General features: G+C 30.2%; 2 protein-coding genes and 1 non-coding gene across 3 annotated transcripts in view; 2 read left to right on the top strand and 1 right to left on the bottom strand.

The window, feature by feature from the left end:
• Positions 1-1,329: 1,329 nt before the first annotated feature.
• LOC105203854 (glutamate receptor ionotropic, kainate 2) lies at positions 1,330-12,302 on the top strand. Its single transcript, XM_039450289.1, has 16 exons — positions 1,330-1,420; positions 3,267-3,422; positions 3,787-4,001; positions 4,804-5,121; positions 5,316-5,420; positions 5,983-6,162; positions 6,630-6,854; positions 8,576-8,791; positions 9,951-10,035; positions 10,229-10,367; positions 10,514-10,651; positions 10,744-10,942; positions 11,022-11,106; positions 11,272-11,424; positions 11,507-11,775; positions 12,057-12,302. The coding sequence occupies exons 1-16, from the start codon at positions 1,330-1,332 to the stop codon at positions 12,300-12,302; spliced, it is 2,820 nt and encodes a 939-aa protein (XP_039306223.1).
• Positions 12,303-12,577: 275 nt separating this feature from the next.
• Trnal-cag lies at positions 12,578-12,661 on the bottom strand. Its single transcript has one exon. It is a non-coding gene; the product is annotated as a tRNA-Leu (tRNA).
• A 7,033-nt stretch (positions 12,662-19,694) lies between these two features.
• Positions 19,695-22,340, top strand: part of LOC105203788 (nose resistant to fluoxetine protein 6) — a 32,936-nt gene continuing 30,290 nt past the window's right edge. The window contains exon 1 of the mRNA XM_011172690.3: positions 19,695-21,018. Coding sequence (XP_011170992.1) covers positions 20,565-21,018 — 454 coding nt within the window. The 5' untranslated portion in view covers positions 19,695-20,564. The remainder of the gene's footprint in view (positions 21,019-22,340) is intronic.

Genomic DNA, 22,340 nt, shown 5'->3' with positions numbered 1-22,340 from the left:
ACTAGAAATTTGATTTATATTTAATTTTTCAGACGTAAGTTTTTCCGTCCACTGTAGACATATAAATTAATATTTTTATTCATTAATTAATTTATTTGTTTACCAATTTACTTGCTACATAACAATTATATACCTTTTAATCTTATTACAAAATAACAGATATTTGAATTACAAATTGACAAAATGTTTCGGAATAAAAAAATTTTATTCAAGTAGAAACAACAAAAAATTAATTGTTTTCATTTATTGCAATTTCAATATAATTTTTTACTTGAATTAAATTTTCTCGAATTATTAGATTATGACAAAAAAGATGCCGTTGCTGATTTATTTCATTAAATAGATATCGTGTCTGATATGAATATCTATATAAATTTCAATAACGTACACTTACTTATACACACATTTTTCTAAAGCATAAAAATATAAAATTATTATTATTGAAAGTATGTATGACGTAGTCGCTACGACATAGTTCGTAAAATGCATGATGCGAAGCCAAACGTATATAGGACGGTTCAGATCTAAATTTAGATCAGTATGGTAGGATAACATCGAACACAAACCTTCGAATACAGTTTCTCGGAACATTGATTTTCTCTTCTCTATTACTTGAAATTTCAAGAAGTTTCTATCAAAAGTTCGAACAAAGTTAAAATCATAACATATTTCAATTAAAAGTGCCTGAACTGAATCGAAATGAAAGAATAGTTACTGACCAGTTACTGACGCGCAAATACTGAGGTACAATTTTTAATATATCATCTATTTTAATAATTAATTAATATAATTTTTTATTCTAATTTTAAACATTGTAACCTGTAAAAATTTATATTTTTATATAAAAAATTTCAATTATATATATATTTAAATCGTGATTAATGATATATTTTGTATAAGTTTCAAGTTGTTATTTAAGAATAATTTTAAATCTGCAATTTAAGAAAAAACATAAATCTTATTTACAATCTACATTTAATGTTTACATTTGTTATTCGTTGTCTATATTGATGTACAATGTTATGTACGCAAAAGTCACTGACAATTACTGAACTTAAGAAAATTAAAGAAACGAAAAATTAGTACATACCATGCATTCAAAAAAGAAAAAAAAAATTTACATGCGGATAAGTAATCCAAAACTAATCTACTTTACACATTTCTAGCTCTTATACATTAATTATTCACAATGTTGCAGTACAAAATCAAGTAGTATACGGATATACACGAATATTTGAGAAATCGTGTAATAATTATATTTTAAACACAAGCACAACGTATCTCGAGCCGAGTAAATTCGCCACTGTGTTTTACAGATTATTAATTAAAATGATTCCACGACAGTGCCTGTTATTTATTCCACTAGTTTTGTTAGTAATGACAACACCCATCCACGGCTTCATGCGACAAATAAAAATCGGTAAGCAATGGTCATTCTTAAAGAATAATAAATTTTAGAAAATATAGCTTAAGTATGGAAATCTTGTTTATGTCGAATCGCTTAATAATAAAATTAATAAGCGTAGATTGAAATAAATTAACGCCATATAGAATGTAAGAAGTATTTTAATTTAATGTTCTATTTAACGACTATATCACATAAATTAAAATTAAACAATAATCAAATATATACATCCAATCAATTGTCTTTTCTTCTCCTTTACAAATTATTACGTCGTCAAAAAATATCTCAAAATAATTAGTCCATGAAACATATAAGTAAACATATAACGAAATTTTAGAATTAAAGTTTATTCAGCATGAATTCTGTGCATGATAATCACTATGTTCACTAAAATCATGCAAAAGAAATATTGTTAATGATATTCACATGCACTTGTTACTTAATATGGATCCGATACGCGTAAAATAAAATGTGAAAACATTAGTCATCAGCGAATACTAGCCCTTATTTAATTACAAATATTTAATAATTATTCGTAAATTACAAATATTAATTGCAATTATATTACATATTTATTTTTTAACAATAGGTTTAATATGATGTAGGCAATCTCATATTTAAGTTTAATAAATTTTTCACTTCAGTGAATTATTAGTCATTCTGATTGTGAGTGCAAACTGAGTTAGTAATTAAACATATTTATGAATCAGATTTCTTATTACAGTTACATGCCACATTTACAATAGTATTTATTATATTGAAAAATATAATAATAATTTAGTTTATTTAAAACGTCTAATTTTTATTTGTAAAACTCTCTTACATCAAAATTAATTTTGCCTTTATTATTATATATATCTTTTATTAGATTTTAACTAGAGATGTGCCAAGTATTTGGCAAGTACCAGGTATTTGGCCTACGAGGTCGGATAGCCGGATATATCATTAATATCCAGTAATATATTCGGCCAAATTTTTATATTAAAAGTTCGAAAGTTTGCACCGTAGATGCAGAATTCGAGATCCAGAGCTTTTAATAATAAATAAACTAATACTTTTTGTTTATTAAATCAACTTTACAGTTTTATCGTTTTATCAAAGGTTTACTTCCGAGATTAATTGACGGCTACATCGCAATGTTGCCAGAAGTGTGACCCATTTATGACTAGAGTCCAGTGTCGCTATTTCGCACACTGAATACTGCGCCCCGCGAAAAGTAGAGCCAACTATGTTGGTGCAGTGTAATGGTCTAATGTAGCAAATAAAGTACTATTGCGGAACAAAAAAAATATCGTCATATTTCAGATAAAAAATAAAATAGTCATAATATTAATAAAAAATACTGGCTTGAAAACCTTAATATCAATTTTTGAATGAAGATAACCAGATATTAATACGCTTCCCTGATCGAAACAATTACAAAGCTTTTCACATATGTACACCTAATATTTCAAGCTAAGGTACAATATACTTACGTTTTCATGTTATAAAGCTATTTTAACAAACTCCAAAATTTTAAAGTCAACAATTAGTCGCAATTTTTTGTTATACATTGTAACAAATCTAAGAAAACTTTTCAATTAAAAAAAAATAGTTTATTACAATAATCGAAATAAATTGAAAATGTTGAAATATTGTGCTTCACTATAAAAAATTCATTAATATTAACTTTGATTACTGACTCGAAACTACACTGCAAATAACAATAAACGCAAAATGTTAAAATAAAATCATTTTTTTTTATTAGAATTATTACCAGATATGCGATAATAAGTTAACGAACATCCGGTACATCACAAATTATAACGAATAATTAATTTAACGTCAAATTTTTTATTAATACATTTATTAATGTTTTCAGGAGCAATCTTTCATAAAGGCGATGAAGATCTTCGAAAAATATTTGTAAGGGCAATAGCAGAGACAAAACATGAAAACCTTGCACCCGCATTTGAACTTGTCCCAGTCATTGAAGACGTTGACGATAATACCGACAGCTTTAAGACAGCTGCAGCTGGTGAGTTTAAGAATAAAAAAAAAAAACTAATTGTTTCAAATGAAAATTACGCCATATTGTCGGTAAATTTGTTATCTAACAATTTTGATATGCAGAATTTTCTTATATTTTTTTAATTCTCTCAATCCCAGGTAAAGAAATTTGAAAATTTTTTTAGAACTTTATAATTACGATATATAAACAAAGAATCAAATCTTCACGTTCAAACAATGTAATGAGAAAAGATAAAAGTATTACCTTTTTACAGTCAAAAATGAATGTGTGTGTAAATTTCAAAAAATAAATTTGCAAAAAAAACTTTAAATACGCAATATTAATTTATTCTAATTTTAGATTATAAATTTATTAGTTATTTTCCATGTAGCTTGCAACCTTCTTGAGCAAGGTGTGGCAGCCATTTTTGGGCCTACAAGTCGGCATACTCGTGGAATAGTTGCGAGTATTGCTGCGCGATTTCATATACCGCACATCGAGTATGTTTGGCGCGAAAACGAAGGATTAGAAGAGGAAAACATGGAAAAAAAATTTTCATCACCAATGACCATAAACATATTCCCTGCCAGTGAGCAACTTAGCACGGTCAGTCGCTATATAAAAAAAGCATTTTGCAGATATCAATTTCTTAGATACATTATGGCAAGTCAAAATAGAAGGATTTTGAAATATACGTTTAATAACACAAGTATTCAATTTTTTTCTTCACTTGTAATTTTTATGCGCATACCACAATTAATTGGCTCAAACGCATAACAGGGTAACGCATAATTAGAATTTAGATAAAGAAAATGTACGATTATAGTAAATTTTAGTGCTCAATAATACATATTAATATAGAGAATGTATATACATAATAATATATTTCGTATATACATTCTCTAATTCTTCAAAACTGCGCGCTGTCATTTTCAGGCTTGGAACGTAAATCTCAAATAAAACCAGAATAGTAATATCACAATATTAAATTAATGGTCAATAATACTAATGCTAACAAGAGCATCTATTATAATCCCTCACGCCCAAGTATTGTAATAAATTTATTGCAAAAAATATTGCCTCAGCCAGGAATGTAGACGGTGATTCTAAAATGCAAGTTAAATTATGATTTTAACCCTTAAACTCATTACTGGAAATTCTCCTAAAATTTCAATTGCTTACTGTGTGAAGAAAAAAATTCGGGCTAAGTAAAAAAAAGTTTGAAGTTTTCTCTATCGACTGCTATGATTGACCAACTTCATAGTTTAACTAAAATAAAATAGCACGGAAGTAAAGTTTTTTTCGGAAAAGTCTCTCAGATCCACTTGTGTGTTTAAGGATTAATACTGCAGCTAAAAATGCAATCATTTTTGTAATGTATTGATTTTTGACCGACAAAACTGTACAGGCTCTCAGCGACATCGTCGAAAGTATCATCGTTTCAACAAAATGGACAAACTTCGCAGCGATTTATGATACCGACGAGGGATTGTCACGCCTTCATAAGATATTGACAATAAAAAACAATGGAGAAAATCCGGTTACACATACGGTACGGCAGCTGAACGAAGAATCAGATTATCGCTCGCTATTTAAAGAGATACGCAATTTAACGATATGTAATGTAATTATTGATGTCGAACCGAAGAAAATCGAGAAAGTTCTCTCTAACGCAAAGGAGGTCAAATTGCTATCAGACTACTGTAACTTCATCCTAACATATTTGGTATTGTATATCACTTACTTAATCTCAATAATATGGTACTTTTCAACGTGATTTACTTTATATGCATAAAAAGATAGTGAACTTTTAATGACATGTTAGATAATTAGAAAATTTGATAGAATAGCATATTATTGCTTTTCAGAAAATAAATACCACAAATAATTATTAAAATGATTTTTCCATTAACATCATAGGATTCAACCAAGTTACCTATTGTCGAAATACGAAACATAAGTACTGTTAATATCACTGGATTCAGTTTAAGAGAGACGATGGAAGACGTGTACGGAATTGCTTGGGTATTTATTTAAGAATTTTTAACTGCCAGGCGTAAACACAATATAACAATATTAGTCATGATATAATTCATACATATATGTATGTATGTATTTGTGTGTGTGCGTGCGTGCGTATGTATGCACGTATGTATGTATGTATGCACGTGTGTGTGTGTGTGTGTGTGTGTGTGTGTGTGTGCGCGTGCGTGCGTGTGTGTGTGTGTGTAATTCTTAAGTACTTGCATCAAGCCGGATCCAGACTAAGCGAGCGCGAACAAACCCAAATAAATTCGCTACAATGATCGCAACAATGCCATTAAGCTTAACAATAAAACATTATAGATAAAAAGGTAATAACTTCTTCTAAATATAAGCAAGTATATACAAAAACTAAAAAATTTATGATATTTTATTGTGCAGGTACTTAAGAGAAGGAAATATTAATTACAATGGATAGATCAACGTCTGTTTCACATTTATGTTGAATTAAAATATTTTATATTAACAATTGATTGAATAATTTATAATAATTTATAATAGAATAAAATTAATTAGTTTAATTTCATATACCATTTTTATATAGCTAAATTCAGCGGTTCTCTACGACGCAGTATTTTTGTTTTATAAAGCAATAGAGACCCTAAATGCCAGAAGTATTGATGACAAGAAATCTAGATTCATTAATCCTGTACAACTTTCTTGTAGTACCAACGATACTAGAAAGTATCAAGCAGGACGAAACATTATCAGCATTATGCAAGAGGTAAAAGTTCGTTATTTAAAAAATAGCAATTTGGTCAAAAGTTTTAAGACATATAGAAAAATAATTTGATAAAAAAAAATTTGTTCTACATTTTTGTAAATTAAAAAAAACTATTATCATTAAAAAAAAATCTATATAATCAGTATTCATAATCGATTCTTATTCCAAAACCGTCACAAGCAATGCCACAGCTTTTAATATAGCTCTATGATTAATTCATCTATCTTAAGATATCTTAAGATAATACTTAAAATGGTCTTAAATATATAAACCGATGATGAATACCGAACTATACAGCCAAAATTATTTGACAAACATTTCACATTAAATTTATTGTGAATATAATGTGACACAATAACAAATTAAGCGAATACTTATTATGTTTGAATATAACTTAAATAATCATATTAATTTTCCTTAATTATTTTTAACATAACAAAATGGTTTTTTTTTTTGTTTTTACACAGATTTCGAACATGGGAAAGATTACGGGCACTATGGAGATTAATGAATACGGTCACCGAACTGGTTTTGACATACATATTATGAACTTTCAACGTCCGAATTCGATTCCAAAAAGAGTCGGTGTTTGGAAGTCCGATGGACTGCACCTAATGCAAACTGCGAAGGAGCAAGAAATTGATGTATCCAAAACGATGAAAAGCAGGAAATTCGTGATTAGCACTCTAGAAGTTCGTATTATTATTTAATGCATTAATTAGCTCTTATATTAAATCATCAAAATCATACGTCAACCATTAGCTATTTCATTATTTTGATATCTTAAAAGATTATAAAAATAAATACATAAATGGAAAGCAATATATATTCCAATAATCTTATTTTAAGTGTCAGATTGTTTTTTATATCCATTATAAAAAAGTAGATGTAGGACCTCTTTAAAGTCACATGCTCAAAACTGAATGTGACTATAAAGAGGTTATCTTAGCTCCGCCCAAAGCAGGGTCGTAATAGTCTTCATAAGCATATCGTATTTTTAAAATGCTTCAGGAAGACGTATCATAATAAAATAAATAAATAAATAAATCTGTTAGCAAAAAATGTTCCAAATAAGTTATATAATCTAAAGGAGAACAAATAATAATAAAATCAATTTTTGAAAGTTACATATTAAAAGTCACCTCCATTTTTTTAAATAAAACTATATAATTTTTTTCACACAATATAAATTTCTCTAATTATGCTACACAAAAAAGTAAAAAAAAAGGTAGAATTATTAAAAAATCAATATTTCACGAAATATTTTGTATTTTATATCGAAATGTGCCAAAATAAGGCAGGGTAAAGTCGGTATTAACGCCGCAGGGGGGATATACGCCACAGCAGAAAAAATAGAAAAAATAAAGATAGTTTGCTCATAACCACTTTGTTATGTGCCTTTGCTGTATTAGTATTGTATTGTAATTACAGTTCTTTATTGTTAATATTAACAAAAATATAGTGAATTAAATTAATTTTTTTATGTAGAAATAGCGCGATCGTGTATTACTATCTACGTAAAATGATTACTGTAGAAAATATAAAAGGCATAATGATTATTTCATGATATGTAAATGTAGAGCGATAGTAAAGGATGAAATACAAGCAAGATACAAGTGCATAGCTCTTGTATTCTTTATTTAGTTTGATATCTTCCACTTGTTTAAAATATACGGCCTTTTCAGCGAGTGGAATTTATGCCGTAATACACTGCGTGATTGAAAAGCAACACTTACCCTATGTTGAGAATACAATGCGTACATATCTGCACTCTTTTGATGTCTGTGCATATTAATTTCTTCAATATTGCATTATTATTACTCTGTAAACATATTTACTATTTTTATTCCCTAATAAACTTTGTAAACACATTTTGTAAGTCATTATATTATTTTACATCATATTTGTAAATGTTATTTGTAAATAATCAATGTGCCGTGTATCTTACACATAAGTAGTCGTAAATCCCGCCACTTTTTTTATATGACAAAAATGCAAGGGTTTTTTTAAGTTTCGTTTTCAAGTATAAGAAAAGAAATATTTCATATTTAAAATTTTTTATAATAATAAACAGCATAAAGTTTTCATTGGCATAACTTATTTTTCTTAAACATAATAAATAATACTTGATAAATTAAATTTTCAATAGCTACGGCGTATGAACCGACTTTACCCTAACTTGTATTTAAAATATTTTTTGTGAAGTTAATTTTTGTTTGTTATTCTGACGTATTATATGTAAGCGCGCACGCGCATGCGTGCGTGTGAGTGTGTGGTGTGCATGTCATTATTCTATAAGCATTTTCTTTTCCTTTCTTAGTTACTTGCTTTTTTATTTTCCTCTTTAATGTGCAAATTTACAATAAACTACACCAATATTTTTAGAGGTACATAATAACTTTGTTCGATTTAGAATCCACCCTATGTAATGGTAGCAAACGCTTCATCAACGGAAAGTGTAATGATCGGTACAAAACACTACGAAGGTTACTGTATTGATTTATTCAAAGAAATCGCAAATATTTCAGAATTCGAATATGAATTCGAAATCGTGCCCGATGGAAAGTATGGCAAGTGGGACGAGGAAAAAAAGACCTGGAACGGTCTAATCAAGCGTGTTATGGACAAGGTTGGATAATAATTAATTAGTTAAAAATTAACTAACGCATTTAAAAAGTTAATATCTTTTAATTTAAGAATGTTATCGCTACACAGTCCAAACTAAAAGTTAAAATTGCAACAAAAATATTTATTTTTGCAACAAAAGTTATAAAATAAAAATTTGTATTTTTTTCAAAGAAAACAAAAAATGTATGAATATAATAATTTTTACAACAAAAGGAACTATATTTTGTTGCAGTTTTAAAAATACATCTTTTAAACAAGTTAGTAGATTTAAATCAATTTTTGCACAAATATTTATTAGAGTTTTGTCAGTAAATAGAAACATTTTATTTTAACTCTCAATTTTCCTTCCTTACCAAATTTATATACAAAAAAAAAAAAAAACATTTTTAAATTTTGCAAATTTGACGAGAGAACGTTACGAATTAGATCACAATTTTTTCATATAATAACAAAACTGTAATAAATAATTGTACGAAAATGGATATAAATCTACTTGCTTGTTCAAAAGTTAGTTATAAGACCAAGAATAAACAAAAAAATTAAATAACTTTTAAACCAATAAAAAAAATGTGTTCAAATTTTATACAAATACACAAACATAATAATAGAACAATCCGTAAAATTTTTACATTTTTGGTAATGTTTTCGAAATACCATTCATAAATCTCTAACTTAGTTTGTAAAACACATTAACTTTAACCTATTAATTTTTTCCTAAGTTAAAATTTTTTAATTGTTAAACATCAATATTTTTTTCTACCGTAAAATTTTAAACGTTAAACAAATAAAAAGAAACCCCAGGCCTAGTTATGAATCATGAAAGTAAAACATTGTTTATACGCACTATGCATAGAGATTTGTTTTAAATTTAGTTTTACCATCTTTCTTTGTCCACTCCCTAATTTATAAGCAGAAAAGTTTTATACAAAAATATACGATAAAAATGTGTAAAGCAATCAAATAATATGTTTTCGTATTAAAAATTAGCTTTAAAGGCAAAAAATTTATCTTTACAATTCACTTGAACAACAATTCTATATGTCATCTTCAATTTTAATTTCGAATTTTTCTCGAATTATCATAAAAATAAACAAAAATGCATGTATTTGATTTACTCTACTTTTTCATGATCTATTATTTTTTAAAAATTATTTTCACAGGAAGTTGATTTTGCTACAGTTGACTTAGCAATCACATACCAACGCAAGACTGCTGTAGATTTCAGTCTACCCTTTATGAATTTAGGTAACAATATTGAATATTAAAGATACTATATTATTACTCATAAAAATGTAAAAAATATGAATATATTGTAAAAACAAAGTAAATCACAATAAAACTGTTGAGTTTTATATATATATATATATATATATATATATATATATATACATACATATAAATTTACGGCAGTATTCTAATAAGTTATATAAATCATTAGGAATCAGTATTGTTTTCACAAAACCGGAAGAAAAACCGTCGGACCCAAATTCATTCTTGGCTCCTTTTTCTACACAAGTATGGATTTATATGGCTACTGCTTACCTCGCTGTATCGATAATGTTGTATCTTCAGGCAAGGTAAGATTTCTTAAGTAAAATGTAACAATAATTTTGATAAAAATATATAAACGTAATAAAAAGTTTATTCTTCAAATTAATTAATGAAATTAATAATAAAGATAACTGTTAAAAATAATTTTGTAATTTTAAATTTTTCTGTAAAGAATGGCGCCTGGTGAGTGGGATAATCCGCATCCATGCAATGCTGATCCTGAAGAACTTGAAAATAACTTTAATTTAAAAAATTCCTTGTGGCTCACTATCGGTTCTCTTATGCAACAGGGATCAGATATACTGCCCAAGTAAGCTTCAAAAAATATTACTGCTAACATTTATGTTAATTCTTTTCAAGTTTCAAACTAATATATACAAAATTGAAATAAATCGATTTCAGAGCACCATCCATTCGTATGCTTACTAGCATGTGGTGGTTCTTTACCTTGATTATGATTAGCTCATATACGGCGAATCTAGCCGCCTTTCTCACTGTGGGCAAAATGGAAGACCCTATTAAAAACGTTGAGGATTTGGCAAAGCAGACGAAAATCAAATACGGTGCAGTCGAGGGTGGTGCAACACTGGCATTTTTTCAAGTAGGTTGGATTATTTATCGACATATTTTTTTAGCAATTTAAATATTTACAGAGTTGACTCAATATTGTCTCATCTCAGTATTCAAATTACACGACGTACAAGCGAATGTATACTACTATGATGGACTCAAAGCCGAGCGTATTCACTAAAAGTAATAAAAAAGGTGAGTAATTCGAAATACGCACATATAAAGAAGATAAGAAAAATATTTTTTCTCCAAAACAGATAAACAACATTCATTATAATACATTATTTAAAAAAACAAATTTTTTTTCTTGGATTTCTCCTGTTCCTCTTAAATGCATTGGCACTCTAACATATATTCCAGGTATCGAGCGAGTTCTTAACAGTAAAAGACAATATGCCTTTCTCATGGAATCCACTGGCATCGAATACGAAATGCAGCGTGATAGGAAATGCGAATTAACAAAAATTGGCGGGCTCATTGATAACAAAGGCTATGGCATTGCTATGCCACGCAGTAATATTATAATTTCTCTATACGTATCTAATATTTGTCCACTTTATCGTTATATAAACCATTTATCTTACAACTTCCGTAGATTCTCAGTACAGAACAACGATTAATAATGCGATCCTAACGCTATCAGAGAAAGGCAGGTTGCAACAACTAAAAGATAAATGGTGGATAACAAAAGGTGGAGGAAAGTGCAATGAAAGTGAAACGGAAAAGAGTAGTAACTCAGCTGAATTAGGATTGGAAAACGTCAGTGGTGTATTTAACGTTCTAATATTAGGTTGCAGCGCTTCAATTTTTATCGCTATTTGCGAATTCCTATGGAATATACGCAAAGTCGCTGTGGAGGAGAAAGTAAAGCTCTTATTCCATTTACTATTAATTTTCTAACAAATATTATAAGTAAAATTAGTTACTTTTATTTCGTCTAACAAAGAAAATAATTAAAAAAATTTTTAATATAATATAATAATTATAATTCTCTTTTTCCTATTATAAATTAAATTATAAAACATAATACACAGCACGTACATAGATTTTACACTGCTTGTTGTGCCAATGTTATGTAACAAATTAATTATATCGCTATTATATCTGCGACATGTTAAAGAAAAACTCAATTATCTTTTATACAGATCACGCCTTGGGAAGCGCTAGTGGCTGAGCTGAAATTCGCCGTGAACATCTTCGCACTAACGAAACCCGTTAAAATTGCTAAGAGCAGCAGCAAGAACAGCGCGAGCTCATTAGAGGGTGGACTTGGTAGAGCTGCATCCACAGCTCGATCTGTCGTTGGTTCTTTCCTACGTCTCGATATCCTCGATAAATTCGATAAAGACCACAATACGAACAACCGCAGCAATGATCGTAAAATTAATTGATTATTTGTAGAAAATTGAAGAAAATATGAAGTTTTGAAATAATATAAAATTACACAAAATATATGAAATTGTACAAAAACATCTATACTAGTATAAATTGTGTAGCAAATCAATAATAAATATAGATTAAATTGTATGCATTAATTTACTGACAGAGCAACTGATAAAAAAACTTTTAATCTATCCGCGGATTGCCACAAATAATAGAAATTTTTTGTCATCGCAAATACATTCGCAAAATGACTATTGTGCGCGCTTCGTAGGAAAAAAAAATTTGTCAGAAGTGGGATTCGAACCCACGCCCACAGAAGTGGACTGCGACCTGAACGCAGCGCCTTAGACCGCTCGGCCATCCTGACTCGACAATCGACTCTCGTAAAAAGTGTAGAAGTACGGCCTCGAAATTCTAATTATAGATTATCTTTGTAAAATTTATAATAAATTGTTCCTATAGCATGTTTTTGTATAAAAGTATTGTTGATAAGTAAATAGAATTTTACGCAACACGTAAAATGCTCGATAACGGTAATAAAAATTTTCTCATAAACTTAGAGCAGTGCGATTATAAATAAAATAATAATTCAATCATCAATTATAATCCGATAATTTACTACAACATTGATGAATATTTCACGCGATGTGCATGAAAAAAACATCAAACGACGAATATTTCCGAGAAGTATATTTAAGAAAGAACGATGGACTATGTATAACTCTAACTGCATCGATTAATATTAGCTCCAGCTCGTAAGTGGTATTTTAAAACATAACAGCGCCGCTTTACTAAAATTCTTTACAATTCTCGTGCGTGGTATCGACGACAGAAACGGCGTTTAAAAGGAAAATCGCTTCACCGACTGCAGATACAAAGTCTTCGGTCGAGTCGGTCAAAAGAAAATCTTGCTGAAGGCGCCTTAGGAGAATCGACAACGAGGAAAGCTTATCCCACAACATATCGACTTTCACTTCCGCGTATGAAGGCTGACATACCCCACGTGCGTTCCGCATCGTTAGCGCGTAACACTTCTACCAACATGTGACCGATTTGCTAAACATTCTCTTTCATTCGCACCGGGCTCAGAACGCCACAGATAATTACAAAACTTTTTAAAAAATTTTTTTTTCTTTGTAGAATCGATTATGTCAGACTTAGAACTCCTGCTGCGAACGGATCGTAAAAATGCGTGACAACGTTTAATAACAATTGTCAATTTTCACATACGTACAGCAGAAAAGTAAGATTCTTTCAAATCTTCAATACATACTTAATTTAGCATGTTAAATTAGTTTCGTAATTTTTCAAATAATTTATTTTCCGATACTTAGGCGGATTAATTAGGCATGACACGTGATCGTCGTTCTTAAAAGGGGAGTTGCCGACCTTGTAATAAATCTAAATATGCATGTTTATTCTAAATATAGCGTAGTTTTCCCCCAGACACCACTTATCTTTGAAATGTCGTAGAATCCGCTTGACATATAGTATTCCTTCTGTTCGCAGCTATCCAAAATTACGACCGTCATATATTTTGCAAGCCTAACGTTATTACTTTGCCCAAGGAACATTAAATATATATATATGGCAGAGAACCTTCTTTCTATGGAAACGTGGTCCCATCTTTCTCTATTCTTTGAAGAATATCAAATAACGATGTTACTTCCCATTACAAACATCTTAATTCTAAATACTCAAGTTTCTTTTTGTTACCTGTATCATTTATAACATATAATATATAATCACGTAATCGATATAGCTCACTATGTAGAAAAATGTTGATAAAAACTTGGGTTGAGTAAATAGAGAAAAATGAGGATAAAATTTGAAGTTAGTTTTGGAATAAGAATTTAGATAGAAAGCAATATACTAAAGCAAATGTAAACTTATGTGGAAGAAAGAATTAAGAAGAAGAGAAAGAAGAATAGTGACAAGAGTAAAGTAGAAATAAATTTTGTAATATTGTGATAATGTGATAATAAAGTAATAAATAAATCTTCTTTAATTAATAGCCCCGATAGAACAATATTTATTAAATTATATGACGATGTCTTGCATAAAAATTATAATTTACTATCATATAGGTACATTTACAAAAATAGAAGTACGAGTAATGACCTTTTATAAAATACTGATAATTGTTTGCGTGCAATTTTGAAATAGTATTTCGGCAAAACTATGACGATGCGTCAATTCATCTCAATGGTATATTGGCAAAATTAAATTTAGAAAGAAACCGTTTAATAATTAAAAAAAAATTTTTTTATTAAAAAAAATTTTAGTTATATATGTATAAAACGTTAAAAAATGTTATATATATATATATATATATATATATATATATATATAGTCCATGTACATTTACAAAAATGTCTAATTATTTTTAAATTGTATTTCAGAAATATAGCAGAATGAAATATTATACATTCAACGTTGGTAATATTGTAAATAAAAGAATCAAACAATTTTTAAAATAATTGTAAAATATTTATGCTTCAAACTTAGATTTGTTTAATTGCTGACAAATATTATTTAAAAACTTGATTTCGATAAAATTTCAGCGATATGACGAATCATCTTTGAACATTATTGCAAAATTTTCGGCAATTTGTGATGCCATTATTGTGCAATATTCGCACAATGTAAACGGAGAGGCTGAGTTAGATAGGATAGCTTTAAAAAGAAGAGAAGACAGTGTAAACAATAAAGAATGTTATGAGTCACTAGAATTTAATTAGCCACTAAGTTGAAAGAATGAAAGTGTTTTATATTGAAAAATTTTCTATTATAAACCAAGTTCCTTAAAAACATGTAAGCCGAGACAAATAAATTCTTCTGCAATTCATGTAATCAGAAAGTTAAAATTAAACGAGCGAACGCGCTAAATAATCACCAAGTAATCTTAATAATAACCACTGGTTGTTAAGTGCCGAGGTTGTACACATCGATGTTGTACGATTCAAAAGAGAAAGATTCAACGGCGGCACACGTAATACGAATACTTTCGCGATGCATCGAAAACAAGAGCAAAGATTCGAAACCGATCTCCCGCTTCCTGACCAAGGACTGGTTCGGAACCGCGCATGCACGCGGTCGATCACGTAGAAAGCTCCGGTTGCATAAGCCACAACCGGATCTCACCAGACGTTGTTTCCGAGAAAGAGCAGGAGATGAGGGCAATGGTGAATGCGATGATCAAGAGGGACTGATTGGGAAATTCGGGAGAAACTTTGAAAACTATCGACGTGCACCGGGAACGCGCACGACGGGCACCGGCCGCGCCGTGACCGGTGAGAGTCGCTGAAAGTTGTTTGTAACAATTTTACGTGCATTGACCTTATGTAAACATTAAATAAAAGTGAAAACGCTGCATAAGACTATTCGATTACTCAATTTTCGCCGAAGATCCGGGATTCGCTCGGCACTCGCGTGCTATTATTACTTCCTCCTCACTTAAATATTCCCGTAATGCTTAACGAAAAAGGAAACGTCCATTATGAGTTTATGGAATATGAGAGACATTAAGTAACGTGTGCGGCAGGACACGTAATAAAGAAATTAAAAGTATTTGCGCCCGCGTCTCTGCACGCCGGGATAATATTTTCAGTAAAAACTTTACTGTACGCGACTCTCTTGGCGCGTTACTGTGAAACGTTGTTAGGTCATGGCATTTTCCGAGAATCGACTTGCTTACTCCGGTATGAGAAATAGTTCACGAAGGTTCGATAGATTCCCTAAAATTGGAAAAACAGCCGGAAGGACATCGCGAAAATCGATTTGTCAAGTGTCGTCATGCATTTTTACGCATCGCTGCATTCGAGACAAGGACTTCGATCCTCGATAAATCCTCCCCGCTATAAATACGGACACATAAAAAGTATAAAACGGAGTAAGCTCGCGGAGAGCCGACGGCCGCAGAGTTTTGCGGTTAATCTCTCTGGTACATATCTATTTGTGTGCAATAAAAATTCTGTGTGTGGGTACGAACAAAATAAAAGGCGATTAAAGTTTTAAACTTCTATTAAGCGAAGGGAGAGAGAGAGGGAGAGAGGGGGAAGGGGGAACTCAAATGTCGTTACAGCGTCATTCACACGTAAAAGCATTTTGTCATCTTCATTCTTTCGTCGTTGTGTCGTCTTGTCAGTGAGAAAAAGCTTACACTTGCTTTCGGATACAAAACTCATATTTCTCCTGTTTACAGCCGAGTAAGCCAAATGCCTCTCGGGAGAAAAATTCCCTCCGCCTCGGGCCCCTCTTTTCACCATTTTCCGGGCAATGCCATCTGGAAGAATGCCCGCCCCGTCGATTATTTCCGCCCTTACTCGACGCGATCTCTTATTCGCTGCCAATCTCAACTGAGATCAATCATCCCATATCACCTCTACTTACTTTATTATTTCAAGCGACACAGAGAACCGACCCTTCTTCTCAACCGTGGAAGTATGAACCCATCATTGATAAGAACGTTGGACCTCTCCATCTTCGTAAAATTGAAAAGGTATTTTCTCAATTTCCGTGTTTACCTATGTATTCATGGATAATAAGCTTCGCTTATTGAATATAAATTGTTTGTTACTAAACTAAATGCTCAATATACCAAAATGATTTTGGCTTTGGTGCGTGGCACATCTAATGGCAGAGAGCTTTGTTATCACAGAAACATCTACTCGCCGGAAATAAATGTACAATTCTCAAATAGTATAGGACGTAATGAGCAATTAATGCCGATTATTAATGCCATTAATAACACTATTATTGGATTAACTATAATTAGGTCGTTCAAATGCTCTTTATGCAATAGGTTAACGAGCGGGTATTTGCATTGTAACGTAAATGGCTTCTAAGCCACCGCATGCCTCAGAAATGGAATCCATATGATCCTGTTACTAATTACTGTTCTGATTTACATGTACGACAAGTCTATTTAGTCTAATAAGATTTTCTAAAATATGCAAGTATTACAGTTCTATCAGTCAGAATTATAATACATCAATTAAAATTGCTATTGTTTATAAAAAATAAACAAAATTTGTTATAAACATTGTTTACAAAAAAAATAATTAACATCTTGTCTTTGACTTAATTTACGAAGAATTAGTATTTTATCGTACAAATTAATGTTAAATTGCATTTTTACAAAAAAAGAAAGGAGTAAGGATTCTAATGAATTAATTTTTCCGTATCTACTTTTTCCATAAGATTATAAAAATGATATATTTTTCTTATATAATTTTTTTTAATACACGATTATGAAATACAGCGTTAATACACAAAGCTATCTCGAGATATCTTTTTTAGTGTTATAAATATACAAGCATTATTTACGAACGTAATTCATTTCGTAATATTTATTGTATATATTAATGTTTAATTTTGAGATTATAAGAAAATGCATGCGCATATGTACAACAGTATTTTATGGATGTCGTTGTTATGTAAGAAGTAAACTGACTTTTAACACAAGTTTTACAGACTATAGGTGAAAATAAAATTTATGTTATCAATAATTTTATGTAATATAATTATGTATGTAAAAACAATCAAGATTTGTCTCTTATAAAACAAGATATCTTATGTGTAAAACTACATTAATTATTCTAAATATAACTCAGAATTAATTAGTTGCGTACATTTTTTCTTGAAATTTTAAAATATTTATTTAAAATATGCATGTTTTAGCATTGCATTTTAAAATCGAAGCATTGAATTTTAAAATATTCATTAAAAATTTTTTAGCCCTGTATTTTTAAATATGCATGTAAAATATAAATCTTTTAACCTTGTATTTTAAAATATATATTTAAAATATACACTTTTTTAACATTGTATTTAGTAGCATAAGTCATCGCTTAGATTTTTTTTTAAACCGAGCTAATCTTTACTTTATGCATTTTACGAAACAAACGACGTTCCTCATATTTTTCATTCTCATATCTATAGCGTCTGGACTGTAAATAATTGTTGTTATATGTCACACGCGTGATGTACAGAACGATCAAAATTTTTTTGAGAAAAATTTATCGTTTATATAAGCAATCTCTACGCGCAACGTCTAACACGCGCAACGTCTTATATAGTGATCCATCACATTACTGCAATTATGTAAAACTGTCCTCTGTCATTACCGCGAACAGTCGATTAATAATCGGAAATGGAGCGTGTCTGACAATATGGGTGCGCTCTTCCGAGAAATTACGACAAAATATTACGAGTACAAAATGTTGCATTCGTTAGAAATTTTATTAGAAATTCGAATAATTATTTAGTGAAAAAGATTCAATTGTTTCGTGATAAAATGTAAAATAATAAATATGTATTAGCAAGTCAACAATTGATATTCAGATATTTTATTATAATATTAATTGATTACACTAATTTACAAAAAAAAAGTATTTTAATTATAATATAAATTACAATTTCAAAGACTAGACAAGATGTTTCTTAGATTTTTAGATACTGAAAATGATGCCGTAAACAAATTTTCACTAGCATATCAGGTTTCCGAAATAATCGAGATTAATGTAAAATAAATGATTTTTTTGTGATATTTACAATTTTTTTTACAAAGGTTATCTGAAAATTCTGATTACAAATCAATAAGAATGTATTGTTGGACGTGTACTAAAATATATTGTATTTTTTATTTTAGTATCTTACTTTTTATTGTGTACTACTGCTACAAACTTTTGTTTCATTTCAATATGTATTTAAATATTAATGTATATTATACAATTTATACATTTACAATTAGAAGAATCTATTACGATAAATTACACTGTATATGTGTATCGATAGCCAGACTACAAATTATAAGTATATACAATTTCATCGTCATAAGCAAAAATTTGTGTGTATCTTAACAAAACTCTTTAATTTAAATTCTTCATAACGTGACTAAAAAGTGAAATATTAAAATTAAAAAAATGCATTATATAAAAGACAAACAATACATTCATGATTTCTAATCAGAATTTCAAGATAATATTACTCTTTTATAAAAAAAAATTTGAAATATCGCCAAAAAAAACTACTTTTTGCACATTAAATTTCAATTATTTTGAAAACCAAACGTAACACTTGGTTTGCGACATTGTTTTCAGCATATAAAAATCTGTAAGAAACTCCTTGTCTGATTTAAAATAATTTTTGATTGTAAACTAGTGTTAATATAATATGAATATAATTATTAACAATAATTAAAAATAAATATTAATAACGGGACGCTGTGCAAAAATTTTGTTAATCATCTTATCAATATTAACGTAATTATTCAATCCAATACTTCTACCAGTGAAACAGTGGAAAAACCGGCTGAGCCACGAGACATTTCTTTGCGACCTGGAGAAGGAAATGCGTTTACGGCGGTAAAGTGCATCGTCGCGTCGTAAGAGAAAGGGGAACCCACTATCCGCGGGTGAACGTTGCCGCAGACTTTATTCGCTTCATTCAGTGCGTGATCCTTAGTCTGTCATATGTGCGGGCACCTTCCTTATGCTGTGAAGGAATCTCCTGTTAAATTTTTCTTCGTGTGTCAGCTAAGCAGTGAAACCAACGTGCGCGGATCGCAGAGTGCCGAGATCAGACAGACTCTCCTCGTGCGATTCGTGTTGTCTTTCTTCTCGAGAATTTAATCAGTGAGATTTGGGAACACGATTAATAAATATAATTTTGACTCAGAATTTATCAAGAGTGAAAAAGTTTCATACAAAATATTATAATTGCTGCTTCATTGATGTATCATAAAATTTAAAATTCAATGGTAGTATTTTATTAAACGTAGCTCATTGATTAAATAATACATAAATATTCTACGCAATTACAGTACCGATTGTAACCATATTTCTATTGATCATCATTTATTGATTACGACGATCAATGCGGTGTTAAAATTGGTATCCAAATCGTTGCGGCCCGTGTAGCAAATTCGCAAGTTGCTCGTTCGCCAAAATCAACACTTTGTGCACCACGTTCAAGCGTAATTCTTCGAATTCTGAACAGTGAATCGGCATTTCCCGCATTCACGCACATCCGTTCAGGCATGCACGAGAATCTGGCCGAGTAAACTCATTACAATAGCATTACAACAACTTCCTAACAGGAATTTCATTGAAAGCTAAGATGACGGGATCTGGAGACTTTAACGACGAAAATCGGTGAGCTCGATCTCCCTTCCGTTAGACAAAAAAAAAATAGAATCTAGTCGATCGTTTCCCAAAGCGCAAGTGAATTCTGCGTGGTGGATACTTTAATAATAAACAGAAGAAGACATGGCGCGTCCGTTGAGTTACCTCTTCGTGATCGTATGCGTCGCTTGCGAAGTGATCACGGAAAAAGAATCGAACATCCTCAAGCTAAGCAGACCGCAGAAGGGTGCTTCGAACGAGACTAAAGCGGCAAGCTTTAACGTAACGGAGTACACAACACAGCAGAATGAGTCCGGCAAGCAGGCGTCTCTAATTGCCTTCAGCAAGAATAACCCAGAGTTGGACTGGAAGAATTACTTGAAGATGTTTGACGGAAACGAGGAGGAGCACCGGGATCTCGACGTTGATTTTATGAAGGAGAAACTCGAAAAAACGGCCAATAGTATACAATGGCTCGCTGATCTTTACGATCCTCTGAGGTGGGCCAGAGTACCCGGAGAACTTCAGAATGAATGCCGAAGGGATATGGAAAGATTTCTCAGTGCGCTGAGAGATGGGAAGCTCTGGGCGGCAAAAAGTAAGTAATTTGGATTAATTATTAAAATATAATCGGAACTCCTTCGAGACTCCCTGAGAACTAAATTAACGTTTCTACATTAATTGATTTCTATAATTGAAAAATATAATAGCAATATATGATTTATAAGTCTTAAGTTATCCACTCTGAAAATTTAGATTCGTTATTTCAGTTTTTATTTTGGATAAAAATATTAACAAAAATAACGTATAATTAAAATTCGATCGGAATGATTAGAGAAAGATAAAAAGAAAAAGAGAGTATAATTACAAAAATATAAATGATATAAATAAGCTAAAAAAAAAAAACAATTCTATTGAGCGACAAATTTGGTTTTTGATGTATAATTATCACGATTATTGATGATTTATCAAAGTAACTTCATCATTTCGCGACTTCATCGTTTTCTTGCTCGTAATGATCGCTTTGGTCTAGTTTGCTACTTTGATTTAGTAAACTTCCTGACACCTTACAACAACTCTCGAGGTTTTACTTACGCTTCCTGCGAATACTGTATTACGGAAATGAAATTTAGCCGCTACTATTTTGAAGATGACACTCAGCAAGAGATTCAGAAGAGAATCAACAGTGAAGTCGTGCAAACGAGTCGCGCTGAAGTATTAACATAAATTCAGACTGGAACTTCTTGAGTTCTCTTGAAATGAAAAGAGAGCGAGAAAGAAAGAGAATTGTTTCCACAGGACGAAATTTGTCTTAAAAAAAATTTTCCCGTACCAATCAAGAACGTTACTTTACTTTCTCTTTAAGTTCTCTATATGTATTCGTATATTGTTTACTCATTTTACTTTTGTACTATTTTGTACTTTTTCTGTTAATTTATTTATAAAATTAGATGTTCCCTACAGAATAGAACTATAAACAGTTTTGTTATAAATTAAGAAATATACATATAACGTGCTTACATGCAAATTAGGCACAAAATAAGACATGTATAAAAATGCATACGCAAAAATATTTATATACTGCTCGCGATTTCCAATATTCCGATAATCTCGGCCGAATAAGTGCTTTCGACATTTCATGCGAATTTCTCATGAAAAAGTTTAATACATCGTGTCATTGATAGAAAAATAACACAAATAAAAAATTAGCATTGTTCGATTTTTCAGATAATAAAAGGTCTTATCAATCGATTCTTAAGACTAATATATTTTTACAGAAAAAGGACACATTTGTAGCTCTCAAACGAGATCTCGCTTATATGGAATATAAGTGTCATTCTGATAAAAAATAGAATTTACACTATATTAAGGTCTAGTGGTCGAATTTAGAAAACTAATGATATAATATTTTAACGAATC

The sequence above is a fragment of the Solenopsis invicta genome, chromosome 6, assembly GCF_016802725.1.
Source record: "Solenopsis invicta isolate M01_SB chromosome 6, UNIL_Sinv_3.0, whole genome shotgun sequence".
Classification (NCBI taxonomy): domain Eukaryota; kingdom Metazoa; phylum Arthropoda; class Insecta; order Hymenoptera; family Formicidae; genus Solenopsis; species Solenopsis invicta.
This window is presented reverse-complemented; position numbering and strand designations above follow the sequence as displayed.

Coding starts and splice junctions, on each gene's coding strand:
- LOC105203854 (XM_039450289.1), top strand. CDS start 1,330: ATGATTCCACGACAGTGCCTGTTATTTATTCCACTAGTTTTGTTAGTA. Junction 11,107..11,271: donor CACTAAAAGTAATAAAAAAG/GTGAGTAATTCG, acceptor CATATATTCCAG/GTATCGAGCGAGTTCTTAAC. Junction 11,776..12,056: donor AAGTCGCTGTGGAGGAGAAA/GTAAAGCTCTTA, acceptor TCTTTTATACAG/ATCACGCCTTGGGAAGCGCT.